Genomic DNA, 23,520 nt, shown 5'->3' on the forward strand with positions numbered 1-23,520 from the left:
TTGATAATGATGATTCCTACGGGAGAGAAAACCATGCGGGTGAAACCGCGCGGCGTCTGTATTGTTTCAATACATTTGATACACACAAAACTTAGACGTTCGCATTTTTTAAATTCATAGACTGTACAGACTGGAATATCCTTATTGTAAACCTTTGGATAACCAAACGGTTGACAACTTTATGTTTACAATCGCATAATAACATCCAGCTTCTAAAGACATGGTAATAAGATCGATTTTGGAACGGAAGGCGGTTTTTCATTGACGGTTTTCAAAAAGGCAACAAAGGTCGATAATGCGCGCGGCAGGAATGTCAATTTTTGAACCTATTGTCTATAAAAGCGATGCGCGCGCGCACGCTACAAGCGAAAGTGAACGAAAATGAAGGTGATTACACGCTTTTTATGTGTTGTCGGTTAAGTGTTTGTTCGTGGTAGAATGTAGTTTTTCGAAAACTAAAGTGTTTTTCAGGTAGCATGGGTACGGTGACAGTTGCCTTACGACGTTCATAATACGTACTGTTATCGTGAATCGCGGCAAACTTTTAATAATGAAATGAACTGTCACCCATCCTATCTGAAAAACACTATAATATTAAACTAGTTATTAAAATTGTGAATTGGTACTAAGCCAACTGTTTGAGATGATTAAACAAGCGACAAGATAAAAAGGCCGCTTTGACGTTTAAGTACATATATGGATGTCTATTTTTAAAAAAGGAATTGCAATATTTATTGTTAGCAGTGGTGTGCACTTAATATACATGTAAACAACGATATTTTATATCACAGCAAAAAGTGATCTGAATTTAGTTATTCCACTGAGCGCACACATGCACAATTTGGTGTTTACTTACATTATATATTTATGTATATATAGTTTTTACAGTTCCTGAACACACAACTCGAAATTGTAGACAATATTTAGTTAATATTTGCTTAAATAAATTTCGTTGTTTACTTGCGACTAAATGAAATTACGACAATTAGCCACTTTTGTTCGCCTCAGTTTCGACGCGTTAGTGAATAATAGTATAAAATCTTTGCATGCAAATACACTGCCTATCTTGCCTGTCATTACGAACTTTTTTTTGGAAAAGGAATTTTCTATTTACTCCTATAACTTGTACGTAGATGCCCTAGTTTAAAATTGTATAAGCCATTGATTGAGTTGACTGTAAAAAAAAAAATACCGACTGAATTGAGAACCTCCTCCTTTTTGAAGTCGGTTAAAAAGAAAAGATGCCCTAATGCACACAACTACTTTAATAAAAGACAACTTAATAATTACAAAATTATATTTCCTTTTTATAAAAATATTTTGAACAACTGAAGCTTTCAAAACGGACTTGTTATCTTTTCGCTATCATAAATATGTCTCTATTTGTATTTTAATAAGGGTGTTGATCGCTTATAGTATGTGCAAAACTTGGAGACACGTTTAACCGTGTAGTTATTATACCCCGCCGCTGGGTAATAATTATTGTTTACATTTAAGGTATACGTTTTGTGTTTAGAGGGGACTCGAAGTTTGGAGCATACTATACTAAGTTTCTATGGGAAATATTACGTTTAGTTGGAAAGGGATATTGTTTACGTTAAAAACTTTTTCTTCTTTTGGTGGAGTCAGACATGGAGTCGACTTTGATTGAACGCATAGTTTAACTTATACGAGTTAGTTCCACCGAATGGAGTTACTAACAACGTAAATCGGCTTACAGGCACGAAGCCTTGGAATATGGCTTACAAAGTGCTCGTAAACCTGAGGCATAAATGTTAAGCCCTGTGTGCCTGTAATTTCATCTACAACCATACCCTTTGTATGTGTCATCTCCTCCCGAGAGTACGGCCATTGCTCGAGTAAGACGCAGGGAATCTTTTTTCCTTGGTCATGTTCTTCCAGCCCAGTTCAGGGCTTAGGTCATGTGGCCTATGGGTCATCGTGGGTGTCATTTTAAACACGATGACATAACAACCGACAATGCTTCCCAGGCAACACAAACATAAGCTACACAGCGTCCGGCGAAGACAAGGTCCCCGATATCTAACGTCACCCGGACGTGGGTGTCTAACTGACGATTTTGGGGGCGTCCGGACTGATTCACTCAGGTCACGGTTACACCTTCCCGAATGGCTCTCTAAACCGAGGTCCGAGTCTCATAGGAGACGCCCTTAGAGAGTCGTTCCGTCCTCTTTCTTTCTTTCAGTCTTCGGGTCTCATCAGGCGATGTTTCTGCACTCGGCCAACCCCCCCGTAGTGGTTCCGTAGGGAGCTATCGGCACCTACTACAGAACCGAAAAAAAAATTTTTTAAACAATGTCGGGTTAAGCGCGAGGGTCCCTTGTTCCGCACTGGATTTAAAAAAAAAAAAGATTACAAGAATCAAGTTGGATCGCCCGGAGTTAGGAAATTAGGAAAATACGAAGTAGGGAGTTTCCAGGATGTTATATTACAAACAGTGAATTTCATAAACGTTTTAGGGTCACCCCCAGGAGATCATACACCCGCTGAGTTAAATTAAATAGAGGTTAAATTCGACACTCAGCAGCTGAATGATCTCCTGGGGGTGCCCCTAGCAAAAACACCTTTCATGAGCTAAGACCAAATTTCCAGGAACTACTAACCTTGGTGTCACTAGTCCTAAGCGGGGTGGTGGCGCAGGCACCCTACCCGCCCAGCGGTTGGAGACCTGATGGTCCAGCGTTCGTGACACCGGAGAGGACACAGTTTGTGGTACGTATAGAATAAGGTCCTGTTATAGCCAGATTGAGATTTTCCTAATTGGTCCAGGTCTGGCTGGAAGGCTTCGGCCGTGGCTAATTACCACTCTACTGGCAAAGATGCACCGGTAGCATGTCGAGTAGAAACCGAAAGGGGTGTGGATTTTCATTCTCTTCCTAACGAGTAAGCTCTTCCATCTTAGATTGCATCATCACTTACCATAAAGTGAGATTGTAGTCAAGGACTAACTTGTAAAGAATAAAAAAAACCTTATTTTTACGAAAGCTTTGCAAAAATCATGCTCCTATAGTAAGAAAGCAACTATAAAGTTTTTCACCACGGTAAACATTCTATAGTTGGTTTGGGAGGTTACTTTTTACCAACCCAATTATTTAACCAGATGCTTATTTATACATCATACTCGTATTATCATCTCCACATACTTTTATACGGGGGTTTACCTGGGTTCCCAGTGCTGGGTGGGCATTCTTCTTTACGCTACATAGCTAGTAGGTACTAATGGGATTGAATTTTTATGATTTTTTTAAAATTTATATTTACAGTCATTGGCGGATTGCTTAAAAGGGGAAAACCGGGGAAAAAAGGAGGGTAAACAATAAACATTTTCTTCATCTACTATTGTTATTTCATGGTGTTATTTCCATTTTTCCTACAGTCACCCCAACAACAGTACTTGCCACCCGTGGATCCTAGAAGACCTCTGACACCCAACGGTTTTGACGAGGGAGACGTCTCAGTCCAGGGATTGCCCATTATCGAACCTCAGCAGATATTTGAGGTGTCACCCATCAATGGACAACAATACACTGGACCCAGTATTAACGCTGACATTCAGCGACTGAATCCAAGCTTCCAACAAGCACAGGTAAGCTTATACTGTTTTTCATACTAGAAAATACAGTACAATAAAATACAACCTCCGTGGCGCTGTGGTATGCGCGGTGGATTCACAAAACGGAGGTCCTTCCGAGATTTTCTTAATTGGTCTAGGTCTGGCTGGTGGGAGGCCGTGGCTAGTTACCACCCTACCGGCAAAGACGTACAGCCAAGCGATTTAGCGTTCCGGTACGATGTCGTGTAGAAACCGAAAGGGGTGTGGATTTTCATCCTCCTCCTAACAAGTTAGCCCGCTTCCATCTTAGACTGCATCATTACTTACCATCAGTTGAGATTGTAGTCAAGGGCTAACTTGTAAAGATTATAAAAAAATACAATACTATTATATAATAGTGAATACCTGCAACTTTTGTTAGAATCTTTAAAGTGGAAGAGTTCTTATATGATTTTTGGGTAACTTTAACCGATTACGAAGCGCACGCAACAGTATGATTTTTTCCCGATTTTGCTACATTTTTCATTGATGCTCCGCTCTTACTTGTCGTAATGTGATGAAGTATGTTGCCGAAAGCCTTCCTCGATAAATGGACTACTTAAAAAAACAACTTTATTTTCAAAGACGATACGTTAAATCAATACGTTTACGATCACGTTAAATCAAGGTCAAATGCGAGCCATTTGTTGCGAGAATTATGTTTTTATATTATATGTAAACATATTATTTAAGATATATTTCACGCTTTAAAGTAATCCAAAATTTACAGTACCAACAGCAGCAGGAAAAAGCACTCCAATTTGCCAGACAGCGAGAGTTCGAAAACAACCGCGCCAGATTTCCATCCAGTACACTGCCAAACCAACAGTCACCGAGACAATTCGCTTCACCACCAACAACAACAACTACCACCACTGCTAAACCTGAACTCAAAACACCCCAAGCAGAAACAACAACTGAATCCATAAACTTGAATGAAGGGGAAACCTTGGATGACAACACAAAAGAACAAAAAGACAAAGTCTCCGTTGAAGTAACCAAGCAAAATATCCAAGAGTATCCACCAGAGATATTCTTGAATCCGTTCGCTCAATTGAAATTGCAGCAACAATTTGTTCCTTTTGGTCCTCAATTCGGTCAGTTGAGGGCACCACTGTTTTACCAACCAGCCCAGTTACAAGATGGGCGAACTGGATTTGATGGTCCAGCGCATTTGTCTGCCTTACCTTCTGTATTGGCTCAACGAGAATTATTATCTCAACAAGCTCAAGGACAAGGTTTTGCTCAAAACCCTATAATAGTTCAACAACAACCAGGTTTCATTCAAGAACCGGTTAACAAATTTCAACCCATGCCACCAATCCAACGTGCTCAGCAACCAGTTCAACCTGTAGACCCTGAACAAAATGAAGAACCTGATCAAGATGATGAACGCGATGTCGAACCATTACAACCAACGCAGCCTTCGCAAGATTATCCACAAATTCAAGCGCAACCGGTCATATTGCAGCAACAACCAATAAATCAGATTCAACCAAACCAATTTCAACAACCACAATTACAGTACCAACCTCAACCACAGTTGCAATTCCAATCTCAACCGGTCCAATTTGCACAGCCACAATATCAACCACAACCACAATTACCAGTTCAACCTCAAGTAATTCAACCAAGTCAATTTCCACAGCCTCAACTACAGTACCAACCTCAACCGCAGTTAATTCAGCCACAACAGGCGCAACCAAATCCATACCCTCAACCTCAGTTACAGTTTCAACCGCAACCCGCTCAACCAAATCAATTCCCTCAACCTCAGTTGCAATTTCAACCTCAACCCGCTCAACCAAATCAATTCCTGCAACCACAAAGACCAAAGGACGTTGAAGAAATCGAACCAACCGATCAACAAGTAGTTTACCAAAACTATCAACCTCAATTCTACCAGCCGCAGTTTCAAGGAAACCAATATCAGACGCCAGAACAACCTTTATTTGTAGGTCAACCTCAACAAACATTTGCTTATCAAAACCAAGAGCAGTTTTACCAAAACCAGTTTCCCCAACAACAATATGATCCCAACCAAGCTCAACCTCAAGATGGTCAACCTTTACAAAGTGGTTTAGATATAAATCAACAAGGAAATGACATTGATCAACAAGAAGAACAAGAGAATGAGCAAGAAGAAGAAGGTCCTAAAGTGACTGCAGTAGCTACAGCTTTCGGCACAAGGTTAGTGTAATTTTCTACACGTATTTATCACTCTATTTATACAGACTAACGGACGCTCGTATTTTATTTCATGATTTACGAGTATGAACAAATTTTTAAAATTGTAACTCTGAAAATGGACGACTTTCCATACAAACTTTCAACCCCTATTTCACCCCCTTCTCTTATTATTTCAAGGTTAAAAAGAAAGGTCCCATTTATCATAGTACCAAAATTCATCTTGATCGGTTCAGCCATTTAGCCGTGAAAAGGTAACAGACAGACAGACTTACTTTCGCATTTATAATATTAGTATAGATTATCTAGATGTATTTATTCAACAGCAAATCACAGTAACCTAATCTATGCAATCTAAAACGGTAGTGCATAGAGATTATCATCATTTTAAGCACTTTCTGGTCCACTCCAGGTCGAGACTTCTTTTCTTATAAGAGAGGGCATAATTATGGATCTCAAGAACACCACACTGCTTCAATTCGGGTTGCTGGTACTTCTCATTTTCTTTAACAATCACTATCATAATTATGCTAATGCATTATCATTAGCATTAGATGGCATTGGCACCACCAAATTCCAGACACTCAACTCCGGGTTGAGAATTTTTAATTTATTTTTCTTTTGTTCCTTTGTCTATCGAAGATCAGTCTCTGGACCATAATCCGATCAAACGACTGCATAGAATGTCGTTTCGGGCTCTGCACATTCACTGATGTAGCGTCCATCAAGGAATGAGTATTTGTTACTATATTATGTTGGCCAATCGTGTCCTTTTCATTGTTTTTATGGTGCTCAAGCCTCTGTTTGTAGGCCTCTAGTGACCTGTCTATTTCCTCCTTAACAGGTGCAATGTTAAGATATTAAGAAGAAAGAAAACCTCAGTATTTTAGGACTCGTGATTAGAATATATATAGTATAGGCTAACCACACCAACGAGGCAGTTATAGAAGTGTACTATATTAACCAATAATATGTACTTAGGGTCACGCAACTAGGGCAAACGACCTTCAAGGTCAATTTGCTCTCGTGAAATTATAATTCCTTAGTCGTATTTGGTAATGTTTTGACTGATTAAGTCAGACACATTGTCCCATATTTGCCGTGTGTTGTGCATATTAATGGTCAATTCAATGCAATGAAATGTGTGACAGTTATATTAAGATCTTTGAGGAAAAGAATTATGTACATACTCAGTGCAATGTAAGAAATCTGCCCTTGTAGGCTAGAAAAGTTTATAGGTAGGTGATTTCTTTTGAATCTATTTACATTCGGTATCAAACCATATTCGGTTCACTGCAGAGCTCGAGTCTCCTTTCAGAGTGAGAGGGGTTAGGCCAACAGTCCACCACGCTGGACCAATGCGGATTGGCAGACTTCATCCACGCAGAGAATTATGAAAATTCTCTGGTATGCAGGTTTCCTCACGATGTTTTCCTTCACCGTTTGAGACACGTGATATTTTAATTTCTTAAAATGAACACAACTGAAGAATTGGAGGTGCATGCCCCGGACCGGAATCGAACCCACACCCTACGGAGTCGGAGGCAGAGGTCTATGTAATATTAAGAAAATAAAGATTACTCTTCCGTGGTTCTAGAAACAAAATGGAACCTCGTTACGTAGTGATCTACAAGCAATTTTTACTAGCTATTAATAATTTCGTAAAACATTTGCAACTGTAAAGTTTATATTACTAGCTAATGCCCGCGACTTTGTCTCCTTGGAATTCCGTGGAAACCATGGATTTTTATGGGATAAAAGTATGCGTATGTGATAATCCAATATAATCTCTATTACAAAGTCAAATCCATTAAATTTTTATGACGTGAAGGAATAACAAATACTCTCACTTAATCAAAGTTTTGCCGCTTTAATATTAATCTGGTTAATTTTTGTAGTCACAAAAAATAACAAGAAGATTATGGGACAGGCTTACTGTTTTTTTTATTCTTTACAAGTTAGCTTTTAACTACAATCTCATCTGATATTAAGTGATGATGCAATCTAAGATGGAAGCGGGCTAACTTGTTAGGCGGATGATGAAAATTTACACCCCTTTCGGTTTACACACGACATTGTACCGGAACGTTACATCGCTTGGCGGTACGTCTTTGCCGGTAGGGCGGTAACTAGCCACGACTGAAGCCTCCTAACAGCCAAACCTGGACCAATTAAGATAAGGTAATCGGCCACTCTGGGGATCAAACCCAGGATCTCTGTAAATTCACAGCGCATACCACTGCGCCACGGAGACCGTCAAATTCCTATATAATTTCTAACGTAATTTTGTTAATTTTTTGTTCCTATTTCAGGACTCAGCCCCGAGTATTCGCCAAGTATGGTGCTCCTATACCTAAGGTTCAGCAAAGTCCAGGATATGAGACCACTACTGAACAGGCACAGGAAGAAGTGAGTGTATTGTAACTAGATGACTACAGGGCAAGGCCCCCCTTCTTCTAGAAGAGAGGATAATATTGGATGGAGCGTAGATCCACCACGCTGCTCTTTTGCGGGTTGGCGAGCTTATGAAGACTCATCCTAGGCCCGATAACCCGTTAAGCAGTCGGTTATAAACATTAAAAAAGTTCAACATAATATTAAACTTTTTAAAATTTTAAAACCGACGGCTTAACGCGCTCTTCCAGGCACGGGAGTGTAGCAGTATCAGCAATTTTCCAACTTCAAGCTGATAATTTGTACTGACAATGGAAAGTCAGTGTTTATGAAACACTGACTTTCCATTGTTTCATAAACACTGTCTATGAAACACTGATTTTTCATTGGAAGCCAACGAAGTCATAAAGTTCAAATCCATGTACATCATGTAGGTTTAAGTAGGTATAAACAGCCAGTTTTAAAAAATAAATTATTGTCTCTGAATAGAGACTCTACCAACAGTTCGGAAAGTCCTTTCTGCCGAGAAGAGCCGACAAAAATCTCAACAGTTTTTGAAAATATATATAACATTGATTTTGTAATTTTCATTTTAAAGAATCACAATCAGATCTCAGATGGATGTCAGATGTTAATGATAATGACCGGCCATCAGAAAAAGGGCAAAAGGGCAAAACATCCGAAGGTATGATCGCGCATAGGAATGAAGCCGTTAAAACTACTCCGTTTTTGGTGTAATTTCACGAACAAGCGATTAGTCACTCTGTGTATGCCGTGTTGTGACGTGCAATTTTTGGACACAGTGCGTGCTTTATAATGACGGCAGAAAGCGGTTTCTGGTGTTTTATGTATTCTGAGTGACCGGCGTCAACGGCTAAACGTGTCCAGGGCACGGGTCTAACACATTGAAGTTCCAAACACAGGATGATTGTAGTATACGTCTGTTTTATGCTAATAAATATTTCCAGCCTCAAGAAGAAGACGCCCCTGCTGTGGCTCAAGCGACAGCTGTAGCCAGCGGACGGAGAAACGCCAAATTGAGGTAACTACTTTTTATAAATCAGATAGAGTATATTTAGAATAGAATAGAAATCATTTATTTGTTAACACAACACATAACTACATAATAACTTAAAACTAATACATTTACATCGTAATAATAACTTAAAACTAATACATATATATATAGAAAATATGTTGTGCCAAAAAATGGACCTGACTCAGCTAAAATTTGTTGTGAGTACATCAGTACCCACAACGTTGGTTATTTTTGGGAATAACTGTAAAATCCCCTGATAGAGACTATCAAGGGTAGTCATTAACATTGTCAGACTGTTGATAATGACCCACTCAGAGGCGTAGCTAGGTGTGGGTAATAATGGGGTCCCACACTATCTAGACTGGTTAGGTTTTCGTCTGCGACTTCGTCCACGTAGAATTCAGTTTTTTACAAATCCCGCGGGTACCATAGATTTTCCGGGATAAAAAAAGCCCAAGTGTTAATCCAGAGTAAATTATATTTCCATTCCAAATTTTAGCCAAATGGCTTCAGTAGCTGCAGTGTAAAGGAGGAACAAACATACTTACACACATACACAAACTTACTGAGCTTGAGGGCATTGCACTGCCTAGCCCCTTGGTAGCTAAGCTGTTAGACATAGGTACTGGTCCTACACTGTTCAATGCAGGACCTTGGGTTAAGGGATTAATGTTAAACTCTTCAGCAATCGGATGTTAATTATAATGACAGGAATCTATGGCTTGATGTACTACGAAGAGTTATAACACCGCCAACACTGCGACGATTAAAAGACTTTTGTTTCTTTTCAGGAGCCGTCGGGTTCGACCAATTTTCACGTTGGACCGATCAGGACATTTAGTGCTCGCTCAACAGCAATAAACTAATACTAATAATTTCCAATTGCAAACTCATAGGTGCCAGGAAAATTTCCAAAATATAGCAAATTTAGAAAAGGAAACAGTAAAATATGTATTAAAAATACAAGTATTCTGCCCAAAAATTGTAGCCATACTTCGGAATGAGTGTTCTAACGATACCGTAATCATCCGAAAATTGGTTATTTAGAAATTCTTGTAAAAAAAACTAAAATCTAACAAACATAGATACATACGTAACACATGAAAACAATATTATACTTAATACATTTTAGGGTACCCCTGTTATAATAAATATCTTTAATTTTGAATGCTATGTATAGAAAACAATCAAGGCAAAATGCTTTTTTTCAAAGTAAAAATAGCAAAATTTTAGAAGAATCAATATTTGCAATAACAATAAAAAAGGATAAACGTTTTAATAAAACAAAAATATAAAAATAAATAATTTATTAAATGCAAAAAATAAAATATTGAGTTTCACACTTTTTTTATTAACCTACCTTTTTACCTGCGGTCTGACTCGAGTATCTATTTTTACATTCAAATAGTATCTGGTATTTACACAGGTAGGTACCTTAGTTGACTTAGTTGAATGACGTTATGACTCGGAATACAAAGTATTAGACGTAGATTTTTCTCTATAGGTATTCAGTTATAATTGATTATCATTTATTAGGATGTTAAAAGTTAACTTCACAGTAACAACACAAAAAAATTATACACAAGAAATATCGAGACAAAGAACGCTGGCACACTAGTTATAATAAGTATATTGGCTTTTATAAAAAGCAAGGGTTTAGATAAACGCATGCGATGTCGGCGGTCTCTTGACTTCTTAACACTAACAACTTCTGATGATAACAATGAATCTCCATGTGATTTTGACGTACAAGGTATTATAGGGGGCTTAAGAACTTCAAATGAATCACACACTTTCCTGATCCTTATTTTACTTTTAACAACTTTTACAGGACTTTCTACAGTTCCATGTTCTTCGAAATTTATTTTAGACATCAATTCGTCTATCAATTCTTTGTCAACTAAACCACACTGCATTGATACATCCGCAAAAGTTAACTCACCAGATTCCATAGTACACAAATTAGTTTTATTTTTCATTTTGTACATATTTAATTTCGATATGTAATCATTTTCATCTAACGTTGCAAAAGGGAAATATTTTTCAAATTTATCCAATGAGTTTTTCAACTCATTACCGATTTTTTGTACCAATGAATTCTCCATTCTTCTCATTGACAAATCTAGGAAGATAATCAATTTTTCCCAGACATCTGGAGACGGTGCGTAGCTACGAAATTCTTCAGAGCAAGGTTTCTTCTCTGGTTGTTCTGACCCTGTTATTATTGATCTGATGGTATCTTTATTGGGCAAAATATTTTTTTGACGATCGCCTTCATTATCTACGCTAAATGACTTTTGAATGACTTTTTTGGAATATTTATCCGATACTGGCATTGCTTGTAGTAGTGGGATTTTTCTCAATTCGTCAATTAAGATGACATTGTTAGAGTTTTCTGTATTATATTCTTTTTTGGAATTACTAACGGGAAGTTTAAATATCCCTACATTGATTATAGTGTCTAAGAATGTAGGTTTAATTTCATCTGTACAAGATGGTTGAAAATAAATGTTACATGGTTCTGTTTGATTAGTTAATTCGGATGAAGGTGTAAGAGTTTGATTAGAACATATATATTTTAAAGAATCAGAATTGTTCTTAAAATAAGAGTTTGTGTTTCCAACAAAAAGAGTATCACTGTTACTGCTCTTGTCAAAAGTTTGAACTAAATCAGTAAGCATAATGCATGTTTCATCTGGATTGTTTTCTATTGTATGTGTATTAGTTCCAGAAATATCGACAGAAGATTTTGAATCTAAAGTATCTGATTGAGTCATGAAACTTTCAGCGCTAGTTAAGTTTTCTTTGTACAACATTAACTCTTGACTTTGGTCACTACTAATGGCTGTTTTATATTTATAATTAGCTGTGTTATTAATTTGTGCTACTGCTACCGTTATAGTATCTGTGTTAAAAATAGTAGTAGGCATAGTTTTGTCTTCTTTCCTGTCACATAAAAGATGTTTTTCATTTTCATAACTAATATATGTTTCATTTGATTGCTTTGATGATTCTGAAATCGTACTTTGAGTTTGTATTATAGTATGTGTCGATATTGCTTCTATGTCAAATACTTTTGTTGAAATTTCAACGACTGATACTGCAGTTTTTGTGTGAATGCTGTCATTTTGGGACGATTCGCTATTTATTCGAGTCAAAGTATCTTCACTCGGATTTATTTCTAACATCTGATTTAGGCGGATATCTTTAAAAAATATTTCGTCAACTTCATCTAATAAGTTTTTTTTACCTGAAACTTTTTTCAACATTATTGATACAGAGGCACCTTTTAAAACTAAATCAATACACAAATCTTGTTGAAATCGCCTGAGATTGGGACAATTTCTTTTAAATTTATCATAATAGGCATAACATTTTCTTCTTATTTTTTTTTCTGGATGTTTAGATTTGAAGTGAACAATCTGTCGTCTAAACAAACGTGTGTATTTTTGCGATTTTCGCTTGGTCAATGACGATATTCTGTTCTGCGACTTCTTGCAGCGCTTAGGTGCATCAAATAATACTTCAGTTGTCCATGAGTTATTATTATAAGTATTTTCAACTACATCTTTGAGAAAAACGGGCATTTTGTTAGAATATATTTTGTAGTTACTCAAGTTTATACTAGTAGATAATCGTTGGTTTTGAATTGTAGTATTTGATAAAGTGATTAAAGATTGTAATCTATCCACAGAGATTTTGGTTTTACTTTCAATAGGAGTTACATTGTACAAGTCATGAGAGTTGTTAACATCGGTATTCTGTGCCAATGAAATATTAAAATATTTATAAGAATCACTTGTATTAATTTTGTCCTCTTTAGTTTTTTTGATATCAGTATCCATTTTAGCTTAGTTTGTTGTAGTGTGAACTCTAAAACATAAATAAATATGATATAAAATGTACTTTTCAGCGCTCACGTATTTTGAAATAGGCAGATTTGAACAAAATTTTGACGAATGAAATTGAAAACTGTGAGAGACTCACAGTTTTCAATTCAAACAGTTTTATTTTATATGATATTGTTTAGTTTCAAGAATCTAAAGAGTATCTCCTCAATACGGCAATGGTGGCGACACTAAGAGCCAATGTCACTCTTTCGCTCTGTTTGTTATCGCTAAAAAGCTATCGTTAAAATTCGCTTTTTAGCGGCGTTAATGTAATTAAGTCTAATATCAAAGGATCGTTTAATCTAATGGCAGCTATAGATAATGATTAGTTACATCAAAATAGATAAAACTTATTTAAAGAGTGTGCTATACCCAGACAAACTATCTGATGTCTTTGAACATGCTCTCCGGGTTAAAAATGTTTACTGAAGAATTCTTAGAAAATCTCAGTATTTAGTAATACAGCTTGCTAGGACCTCGTGATCTGAAGCCATAAAGGCTTACCAATGGTGGTGGGTATGACGAAGACGGTTGAGGGTCTGGGCCTCTGAAACTTGCTATCTTCAAAAACCACTACAGTTGAAACTACGTAATTGGCTATAGTACTTACTTATGGTAGAAGCATGGCCTGCGAACTTTCTGCGTCTTCATAAAACAAGGTATGTCTAACTATCGAAGAATCGTTCTGAAATTCAAAACTTTTTTATTAATTGTTTTCATAAAAAAAAATTACATTGAAATCGACTAAACAATTTAGTCGTCATACGTTATCACTTAAAATAGGATGCATCCTATTTTAAGTGATAACGATGCAATATGCATCCTATTTTAAGTGATAACGTCCACAAACATCCTTAACCTCTAACATCTTTTATTACATCCAATATCTTATCAAAGCCGATTTAAAGTAAAAAGTGTTTTAAAGTAAGACACGAGTCAGTGCAGTTTCTTAATGAATTCATGTTTTTTATAATAAACATAAAAAGAACTATAGTTATTAAATATCGGATAACCTACAAGTTCGTAAAATTGGTCACTGATGGTAGGCGTCCACAGATCTGCCTCGTACGTATCAGACGCATGACATCAAACGGATCCTAGTATTCCTTTGTGTGGAAAGTCGTACAAGTGCGTCCACTGATCCACATCGTACGGATCGCATGGAACGGATTTTATTTACCGTAAAATTAATAATGCATCCCATACGAACGATACGGATATGTAGACGCCTACGTTAAGGCTGCGAATGCCAGAGATATACGTCTTCCGATTCTCTTGGGTATTCTTAAATTTAGAAATACAAGCAGGTTTTGAATCCAACGAAATAATTTTATTACAATAGCACACAGAGCATAAGCAAATATTTAAAAAAATATTGATTATGTTTCATTTCATTAAAAACCCAGATCAGCAAGCTTAAGACGAAAATATGACTCATTAATGAAAGTTTCTTTATTCCAAATTAATTTGCGCAGTGAAAAGCTCTCTGGTAAATAATCTTTTAAGACATGATCATAAAATAACCATAAAATTAATATCAAGGGAATCCATAGGAAAATACAATACAAACATCCCCTACAAAGTGTTACGCGAGTATGTCGAATTGCCACCATTTTATCAAGGTCTTTGGTTTCGATATTTATACAAACAGTTGAATCTAAATTTTTATTCTTGCATGACTCATTCAAAGAATTTAGTTCAGAAGTGTTTATTTTTTGTTCAGATCTTCTTGTAACTTCATCGCAAGGGGGTTTTATACGTTGAGCTTTTTCTAGATCATATGAATGAGGTTTAAATTCGCACACATTGTTAATAATGTCTTGCTGTTTTGTACAATCTGCTAATTTCTCATCATATATTCCCATAGATACTTCGTACATTGATTTAGTTCTCGGTAAGTAACAAGTCAGTGCTCTATCTATCCTGCATCTTACATTAATTTCACCTTGCGCTGCTGAAGTCATATCAGTTACTTTTAATATTGATTCGCTATCTATAATGTTATAGGAGCTACTTCTTTTCATAAGACGGGGGTTGTTTTCTCTGCGTTTCTTTTTAGGATCTTTTTTAAGTTTGATTCCCGAATCTATGACAATATTTTCAATATCATTGCAAGGAGTTTGTAAACCTATGGATTTAGATAAAATATTTTTTAAAAAAGTGTTTTTATTAATATGGTCCTTAACCAACTTTTCTGTATTAATAGCTAATGATTTGATTATCAATTTTAGTTCACCTATTTCTTGAGCTATCTGTGATTCTTGCACATTATTGTTAACAGTCGAACTGTCTACATGGTTATTGTTTTCAGAACTATTTTGAGATACTTCTGGGCTTACCATGTATTTAGCTTCACTAACAGCTCCATCAAGTAATTGTATAATATTAGGAATATGAGATATTGAATCGGCCGTTATTTCTTTATTAGTAGGAATTGTTTTAGTTTCTATGCGTGAATGTGTACCCTGAAGGGTATTGATTTCTTCACCTTTCACTGTTTTGCAGTCATTTGATGAAAAAACGTTTATTTGAATGTCTAGCTTGATGTAATCTCTACATTTGGGGGAAGAAATTACTTTAGATCTTTTATATTCGAATGACCTTGTATTATTGTTTTTCTTCGTATGATTTCTAGTATTAGCAATATTACCTGTCTCCAAATGAAGATTCTTTGTTTCATTAGAACTCTGTTGAAGTCTATTGGTAGATTTACCAATTTCATCTAACACATTGACAGGTGATGGAATCATATTGTATTGTTCATCATTATCTTTAGTGCTTTGTAGAAGGTTGTTATAAATGTTTTTATAAATACTTGGAATAGTTTTTGGCGGTAAATTTTTTGCGTGATGTGCATCATTTTTATCTGTTAAGTTATCGGTATGTACTACTGCTGGAAAGCTCCCTAAATTTTCAACACCATAATGGTCATCTGGCGTAACTAAAAAAATCGGCTTTCTTTTCTTTTTTGAACAAATATCTTGTTGGTACATAGCGCAATATTTTGTCAAAAGTTTTGTTGGAATTGTTAAAAAGTTTAAACTAGAAGAAGTAGGCAGATATTTGCTTAAAGTATTGGTTGACAATACAAGTTTTCTATGGCGAATTTTATTCAATTTGGTCCAGGAAAATGTGGATGTCTTTTGTCTCTGATAATGTCTTGGGACACTGAGAGTAGACACAATCCTGTAGTGTTTACAACTTAACGGTTCGCTCAAACTTCTTTTTGTAGCAGCTTGTTTCACTGAGTGCTTTTCTTTTCGCTTTTCCTGTTTATCCGTATCTAAAGTGTAACTGCAAGAAGACATTGTATCTTTTTGCTGTAAATCTATTTTATGTAATAATGAATCGAGAAACGGTTCAATTTCCTGTATCGTTTTGTCACTATCCAGCAAACAATTCTCGACCCATTCATTTATTATTTTTTTTAGGTTTTGTAAGACAAGTGATGTAAGATTGACATTGACTTGAGTGTTCCCAAGTTCCACACTCCCCTTGCTATCGCCACAACCACTGCCATTGTATTTGTATTCATCTATAGTATCTATTTCAGTTGCATTAACAGAATACTTGGATTTCGATGATATTGTACCACGATTGGTTAATTTTGTTCTTTTTTTCTTATAGTATCCTCTCATAATACAAACGTCCGTTTCTATACTTAAATCACGCTTCACTGTACCATTTTCTTCATAGTAATCCACATTGGCTATGTTTTGCTTTAGTTTAAGTATGAGACTCTTCGTGAACATTTGAGACGCTCCAGAGCAAGTCCTTGAGTATGTATTCACAGTGTGTCTAGAGTTTTTATATAATAGCTTTGCGATTCCCATGTCGTATTTTGATTTGTGCATGTTTTTAAAGGAACGATTTCTGTTCTCTCATAATTTTCTTCATAATCTTTCGACGTGACATTGCTGTAACCAAAAATATCAGTATCCTTTTTCGCTTTTTCAGCTTCTTATTGTGTACAATAAATTTGTTTTTAAGTATCTATAAAACATTTCAACATACACCAATCGCAATCTTCAATAAAGGCAGTTTTGATCAAATTTTCATTTAAATCAAACTTTTTATTCTCAAACACGAACGGTAAACTGGTAATATATCAAGTATCTTCCATAAAATATGTTTTGTTTGTGGCGTGATTGAAAGAGTTATGGTGTTTGCTCGCTACAGCAAAGCAAGTTAACCAACCATTGGAGTCTAACTAAAAACTAAATGGCGATTGGGGTTTCATTGATGTAAGACAAATTAAAAGGTAAACTCATATCCGTATGAAAACAAACTGTATTATGCTACGAGGAACTGCCGATCGTTAAAAACTCGTAGTAAGAAAAATTGTATAAAAATTTGTTTGATACTTACATTTTTTAATACATCATATTTTTTTTCCATTTCATTACAAAATAATAAACATAAAAACAAAATATTATCAAAAATTAAATAACTGTAATACAATTTACAAAAGTGACATTTTCAATTAATTGTCATTGATGATTCTTCTTTTTATTTTAACATTGTATTGTGTGTTTATTCTTTGTAGTTTTCTTGTTCTTGGTAATGTAAACTTTTTAATTTCTGTAGATAGATAGAACTTAGATATGATATACGCACATTCAAAAAGGGCTTTATCTATGATGATCACTAGTATCGTCCTGCGGTTTCACCCACGTAGTTTCGTTCACGTTGGTGTAAGGGCGTGAAAACGTGGCAAACTTAGATTCGCACGATTCTTTTAGTCAAAGATATCTCGGGTTTATTTTCATCATAATTTTTTCATAAATTTTTTCATCATTATCAGCGATAGACGTCCTCAGCTGGACATATGCCTTTCATGGACTTCCAAGCACAGCGGTCTCGAGCCGCCAGCATCCAGCGGTTCTCTGCAACCCGCTTGTCCTTGGATAGTGGGGGGGGGGAGGCTTTATGGGACTGAATCTCTCCTACATCTACCCTCAATAGTGTACCCTATTACCTTAATGGTTTTAAAAGTATTTTTATATTATTTTCATAGCCATATAGATTTATGACAAGTACTGATAAATAATAAATGTTCATTATCCATGTAAGCATTATTTTAATCTTCTTCCATGGTTAATACTAATGGTTAATTCGCTTCATACAGACTTGACTTAGTAGCTTTGCTTGTAGGATTTCAGTGCAAAGATGTGTTCTGTGATTAACATTTAACTTTTAATTTAACAGTAACTCTGGCGGTATAGTGATTTGATGAAAAGTAATTATTTGTTGTGATTCCTGACTTACGAAAATATCTTCTTTATAAGAAAACTATCGTTTAGATCAGTAGGTTATAGCTTGGCAAGTTCGTTTGTAACGTGTCTCAAAACACGTGATATTTAATTTCTTAAAATTCACACAACTGAAAAGTTGGATGTGCATGCCCCGGACGGGATTCGAACCCACACCCTACGGAGACAGAGGTCATATCCACTGGGCTATCGCGGCTCTTTGTCGGCTCGGAAGGACTTTAATACAGGTATAATTGAAAAATACTTTTAGCAGACTCAAAAGTGATTACAAAAATAAGAAAACTAATGTCGAACAAAGGTTTATGATTCACAACATTGACAAGACCCTAGAATGGCAAAAAATTACCTTGAGTGAAGTCACGCACTTGTGAACGTTGTGTGTAGGGTTAAAGGATCCTTTGACTTTTAACAAACACTCCCTTTTTCCACTCAAGTCACTCTCCGCCTATCCCAAGTAACCCATAAATAATTACACAACAAGAGATGTGGACGGCTCGAACGCTACGAGCACACTGAAGCCGTCCGTACTGCAAGTCGTTGCAACGCGGCGATAACAATACTTTCAATATTTTTTTATTGTGTTCCAGCACGTAACCACATCCATGGCGATAATGCTTATGATGTTATCAGAACTTCTGGTGTTGTTACATGTAATTGCCACAGCAAACGGCAACGGACTGTTACTTCTCTACCAACCGAAGGATATAACCAATGATTGCGCGTTTTCTAGACATTTACGCTTCGATATATCGTACGGTATGGGGATGTCTGATACAATCACTGTGGTAAAAGATTTCTTCTTGCATAACATTCAATAAATGTAGTAATTAATAGAGTAATTTGTTATAAATGATGGGGATAAAATTTAAAAAAAATCCACAAGTATCCAACCAAGATCGTAAGATTAATAGTAGGCAAGCAAGTGGTAGGTGTTTTTCGTATTTTTTTCATGATTTATGGACATTTTTTTAGATTTGTTACTCTAATAATGGAGGACTGCCAATACAAACTGTCAACCCTTGTTTTTGAATTCATTCAGTAGTTTCAGAGTGATGCCCTTATAACAAAAAAACACGGACAGACAGACAGACAAACAAAAAATCGAAAAAAAATACTTTTGGCTTCAGTATCGATTATATAATGCCCCCCAACAAAAATTTTCAAAATAGTTTCAATATACAGAATGTACAAAATGTACAGAATTTGACCTTTATTGTAAAATCTAGATGGCGCTAGTAGTAAGTTATGCCACGGTAACGTTGGTGTTACAAATGGTATAAGTAAAATCTCAAATTGCAAGTTGATGTATAGAATTTGACCAGTTTTATTATAAGTATAGAGTATAGATAAGTGAGCCGTGATAGCCCAGTGGATATGACCTCTGCCTCTGATTTCGGAGGGCGTGGGTTCGAATCCGGCCCGGGGTATGCACCTCCAACTTTTCAGTTGTTTGTATTTTAAGAAATTAAATATCACGTGTCTCAAACGGTGAAGGAAAACATCGTGAGGAAACCTGCATACCTGAGAATTTTCATAATTCTCTGCGTGTGTGAAGTGTGCCAATCCGCATTAGGCCAGCATGGTGGACTATTGGCCTAAACACTTTCATTCTGAGAGGAGACTCGAGCTCAGCAGTGAGCCGAATATGGGTTGATAATGATGATGATGATGATGATAGATAAGGTATATAACAAAAAACCTACAACTTTCCAGGTGTTACGGACCCTGATAGATTTAGACTACGAATGTATAGTGGAAGTAGTGACTCAAACTCCTCAATACCTTGTCGTAGTGGTACGCTATCCCACCACCATTGCCTCCAACTGTGCAGTAAACAGAGACGCTGTGACCGTTTTAAAGAAATCGAAGTGTACCAGGCTATGCGACCTAGTGTTGGGAGATGTTTTTTCACCATATTTCACGTTTATAGTACGAAATCGCCTGAGGTTCTTGTTTAAAAACAACAGCAGTATAAACACTGATATTAATGTAAGTTAGTAGTAGCTATAGCCACTATTTTAACAGTCCATGACATGGCCATAAAGGTAGAATCATCGAATCCAGCTCGGATGGGCAGCGTTCGGCAAATTCCTTAGTGCTTGAAGACGAAAGTCTTTGAACGGTGCGTGTAGCCAGTGATGATATACGGATCTGAGACTTGGTCGCTAACCTCATTAGAAATTTCAAAGTTACTCAGCGGGCGAAGGAGCGAGTTATGCTTGTTTCTCTACGAGGTCGAATTAAAAATGACGACCGAGTCATTGACAGCGAGCGAGTCGCGAAGCTGATGTGGCAGGCGCAATAGGTTGTAGAGCCGATGAACGTTGGGGTCCCAAAGTGATGAAATGGCAACCTCGCATCGGAAAGCGCAGTGTTGGTCGACCCCCACAAGGTAGACCGAGGACATCAATCGGGTTGCAGGGACGCTGGCTGCTGGCGGTTCGAGACCGGATCACGAGGCCCCAGTTTCGAGCCCTGGATCGGTCCATGCTAAAGTGAGCTCTTTTTTTTATTTCTTTCCAGAAATCTTCAATACAAATTTTCAGCCTGGAAATGAGAAATTGGTAAATGTTACATCCACGTGCGAGAGCACATTTATCCCGTTCGTTATTATTAACATGATAGTGATCGTTAAGAAGGCAAAATATTATCACCATCAGCAAATATCAGCAAACCCACTGAGTCTTAACTCCTCTCCATATGCCTTCTCTTATAATGGTTATAAGGTGGCAAGCTTGGCCCTATTATCATCATAAATATCAGCAGATGTACGTTAACTGGAGATATACCTCTTACATGACCTTCCAAACATAACGGTTTTGAACCGCTAGCGCCCAGCAATCCTTAGATATAACCGAATATTTACGACACTCCTCAACGTAAACATATTCAGCAGCTGCACCAGATAATTGTGGTGTTTCCTATAGAAAAGACACTGACAACGTATCTATCTAATAAGATTACAATAATCAATTGTTAATAATTTAATAGGCACACTTCTACCAAGTGACAATCACTTCGGCGCGACTAAAACCGTCTCAAGGATGTAACAAAAGGAACGAAACGATTTGCACCGTCGACCGCTTCAACTTCTGCTTCACAACCGGCGTTGTCTGCGACGGCATCAAGAACTGCGGTGTCGATGATTGGTAACACCTAATTTTTAAAATATGGAGGGTAGTTTGAACGCTCTCTCTTCACGTCGGCAAGTAGGTTGACCAGTACGTTGGCCTATAAGCTCTTTAACTGCCGCCTTGGTCTAGTGGCTAAGGGACATAGGAATGTGGAATTGGATCGTGAGGTCCTGGTTTCGAACTCTGGGTCGTACTTTGAGATACTGAGCTATTTATCTTCTGAGGAATTTAAAGGAGGAGGGCTTAAAATTCTCAGCCTGGAGTTGGAAAGTTGGACCCCCGTACCGCGAAGAGCACATTCTTTATCAGTAACATCTGACAAATTTGTAAAAATTCTTTCACCATCCTATGTTATCCCAGATGAACAAAGCCTTATTTTATCCCCGTTTTCCCATGGGCGAGACCGCGTGGCGTCTGCTAGTATGAGATATTTAGTACTGTTTCATTCATTATCAGCCGATGGAGGACCACAGCTAGACATAGGCCTCTTGCATTGACTTCCAAACAAAACGGTCTCGAGCCGCCAGCGGAGCATCCAGCGGCTCCCTGTAGCCCGCTTGATGTCCTCAGTCCATCTAGTGGAGGGCCAACCAACATTGCGCTTTCCGGTGCGGGGTATGTACTCGTAGTACTGTTTAATCTTTAACTTTGTCTTGGAATTTCGGAAATTTTATAATAGGTTTCCATATCCTCGTAGGTAAAGATGTGACAGAATCTTCAATTTGTAGGTTCGACGAGAGAAAATCCCAATGCACATTGCCAGTAGAGAGATTAGGCTTTGCGCCCATCGTCGCAGTGTTGGCAGCATTGCTGTGCGCGGTCGTGGCCGGTGGACACGCTCTGATTCGTTTCCTGCCACCTCACGCCAACTCCTTCTTCGTGTTTAATGAGAATGAGGACAATCGCCTCTGCATCGACCCCTTGTTGGTGCCTCAGGGGTCTGCACCCGGTATTGAGACCGTCAAAAGACAGTCTGTCATACCGGTAAGATAAATAATTTCTTGATTATAAAATAGGTCCTTAAATTATAATAAACAATAATTATTATACTAATATTATAAAGACTGTAATGACTGTAACGTTTGTGAGTTAATGAGGCTGTAGGGATCCTGAATCGACTGAATATAGGTATCAATTTCGAAAGTTCTATAACCAATAGCCATTCGTACAAAAAAATAAGTAATAAGTGTCATAATTTTCATCAATATTTCGTGGAAATATAGGGATAACAATTATTATAATAATTAAAATCCGCCGCTGTGTCTGTCTGTCTGTTCGCTTTGACTTTGTAACCTACTTAACGGTTTTCTATTTATTTATAAATGGAGTTATTTATGACGTTTGACGATAATTGTTGAAAGTGTTAGAAAAGGCTTTCATCATAAATATCCTATCCAATATCATCATCATTATCAACCCATATCTCACTGCTGAGCTTGATTGAGACTACTTAACTCAGAATGAGAGGAGTTAGGCCAATAGTCCAACACGCTGGCCCAATGCGGATTGGCAGACTGCCACACGCAGAGAATTAAGAAAAGTTATGCAGGTTTCCTCACGATGTTTTTTTTTTCACCGTTTGAGACACGTGATATTGGATTTCATAAAATGCACACAACTGAAAAGTTGGAGGTGAATGCCCCGGACCGGATTCGAACCCACACCCTCCGGAATCGGACGCAGAGGCTGGGCTAACACGGGGTTATCACGGCCTAGATGCCTATAGCTTAATGCTTTAATGTATGATAACTAACAGTTCTATAACAGATAGGTATCTGTTTCAGGTTATTGCCAGTACATCAACAGACGATGATACAAATACTCTAGAATCTCAAATGATATCAGAGAAGGAACAAAAACATTACGTCTTAGATGGAGACCAGAACAACGATGAACAGGAACCATCTCCGGTGGTTACTTCGACAGAATTAGAGGTGAATATCCGTTGAAGAGTTTGTTTGTTTGTTTGATTGAACGCACTAATCTCGGG

At 37.1% G+C, this 23,520-nt stretch overlaps 2 protein-coding genes across 2 annotated transcripts; both read left to right on the forward strand.

Annotated features, from left to right (window-relative positions):
- The first annotated feature begins 347 nt into the window (after window positions 1-347).
- On the forward strand, window positions 348-10,109 carry LOC112049799 (transcription factor SPT20 homolog). The gene is made up of 7 exons (XM_024087837.2): window positions 348-387; window positions 2,614-2,733; window positions 3,398-3,607; window positions 4,344-5,803; window positions 8,113-8,209; window positions 9,163-9,236; window positions 10,025-10,109. Exons 1-7 carry the CDS (start codon window positions 382-384, stop codon window positions 10,092-10,094), a joined length of 2,037 nt encoding a protein of 678 aa, XP_023943605.2. The 5' UTR covers window positions 348-381; the 3' UTR covers window positions 10,095-10,109.
- Window positions 10,110-10,233: 124 nt separating this feature from the next.
- Window positions 10,234-23,479, forward strand: LOC112049808 (uncharacterized). The gene is made up of 7 exons (XM_024087850.2): window positions 10,234-10,253; window positions 10,569-10,623; window positions 19,065-19,181; window positions 20,110-20,385; window positions 21,388-21,545; window positions 22,259-22,514; window positions 23,315-23,479. Exons 1-7 carry the CDS (start codon window positions 10,234-10,236, stop codon window positions 23,477-23,479), a joined length of 1,047 nt encoding a protein of 348 aa, XP_023943618.2.
- Window positions 23,480-23,520: the final 41 nt, after the last annotated feature.

Source organism: Bicyclus anynana, chromosome 18 (genome assembly GCF_947172395.1).
Source record: "Bicyclus anynana chromosome 18, ilBicAnyn1.1, whole genome shotgun sequence".
Taxonomy (NCBI): domain Eukaryota; kingdom Metazoa; phylum Arthropoda; class Insecta; order Lepidoptera; family Nymphalidae; genus Bicyclus; species Bicyclus anynana.

Coding starts and splice junctions, on each gene's coding strand:
- LOC112049799 (XM_024087837.2), top strand. Junction 2,734..3,397: donor CGGAGAGGACACAGTTTGTG/GTACGTATAGAA, acceptor TTTTTCCTACAG/TCACCCCAACAACAGTACTT. Junction 9,237..10,024: donor CGGAGAAACGCCAAATTGAG/GTAACTACTTTT, acceptor GTTTCTTTTCAG/GAGCCGTCGGGTTCGACCAA.
- LOC112049808 (XM_024087850.2), top strand. CDS start 10,234: ATGAGTGTTCTAACGATACC. Junction 10,254..10,568: donor ATGAGTGTTCTAACGATACC/GTAATCATCCGA, acceptor TAAAATATTGAG/TTTCACACTTTTTTTATTAA. Junction 10,624..19,064: donor GCGGTCTGACTCGAGTATCT/ATTTTTACATTC, acceptor GCCACAGCAAAC/GGCAACGGACTGTTACTTCT.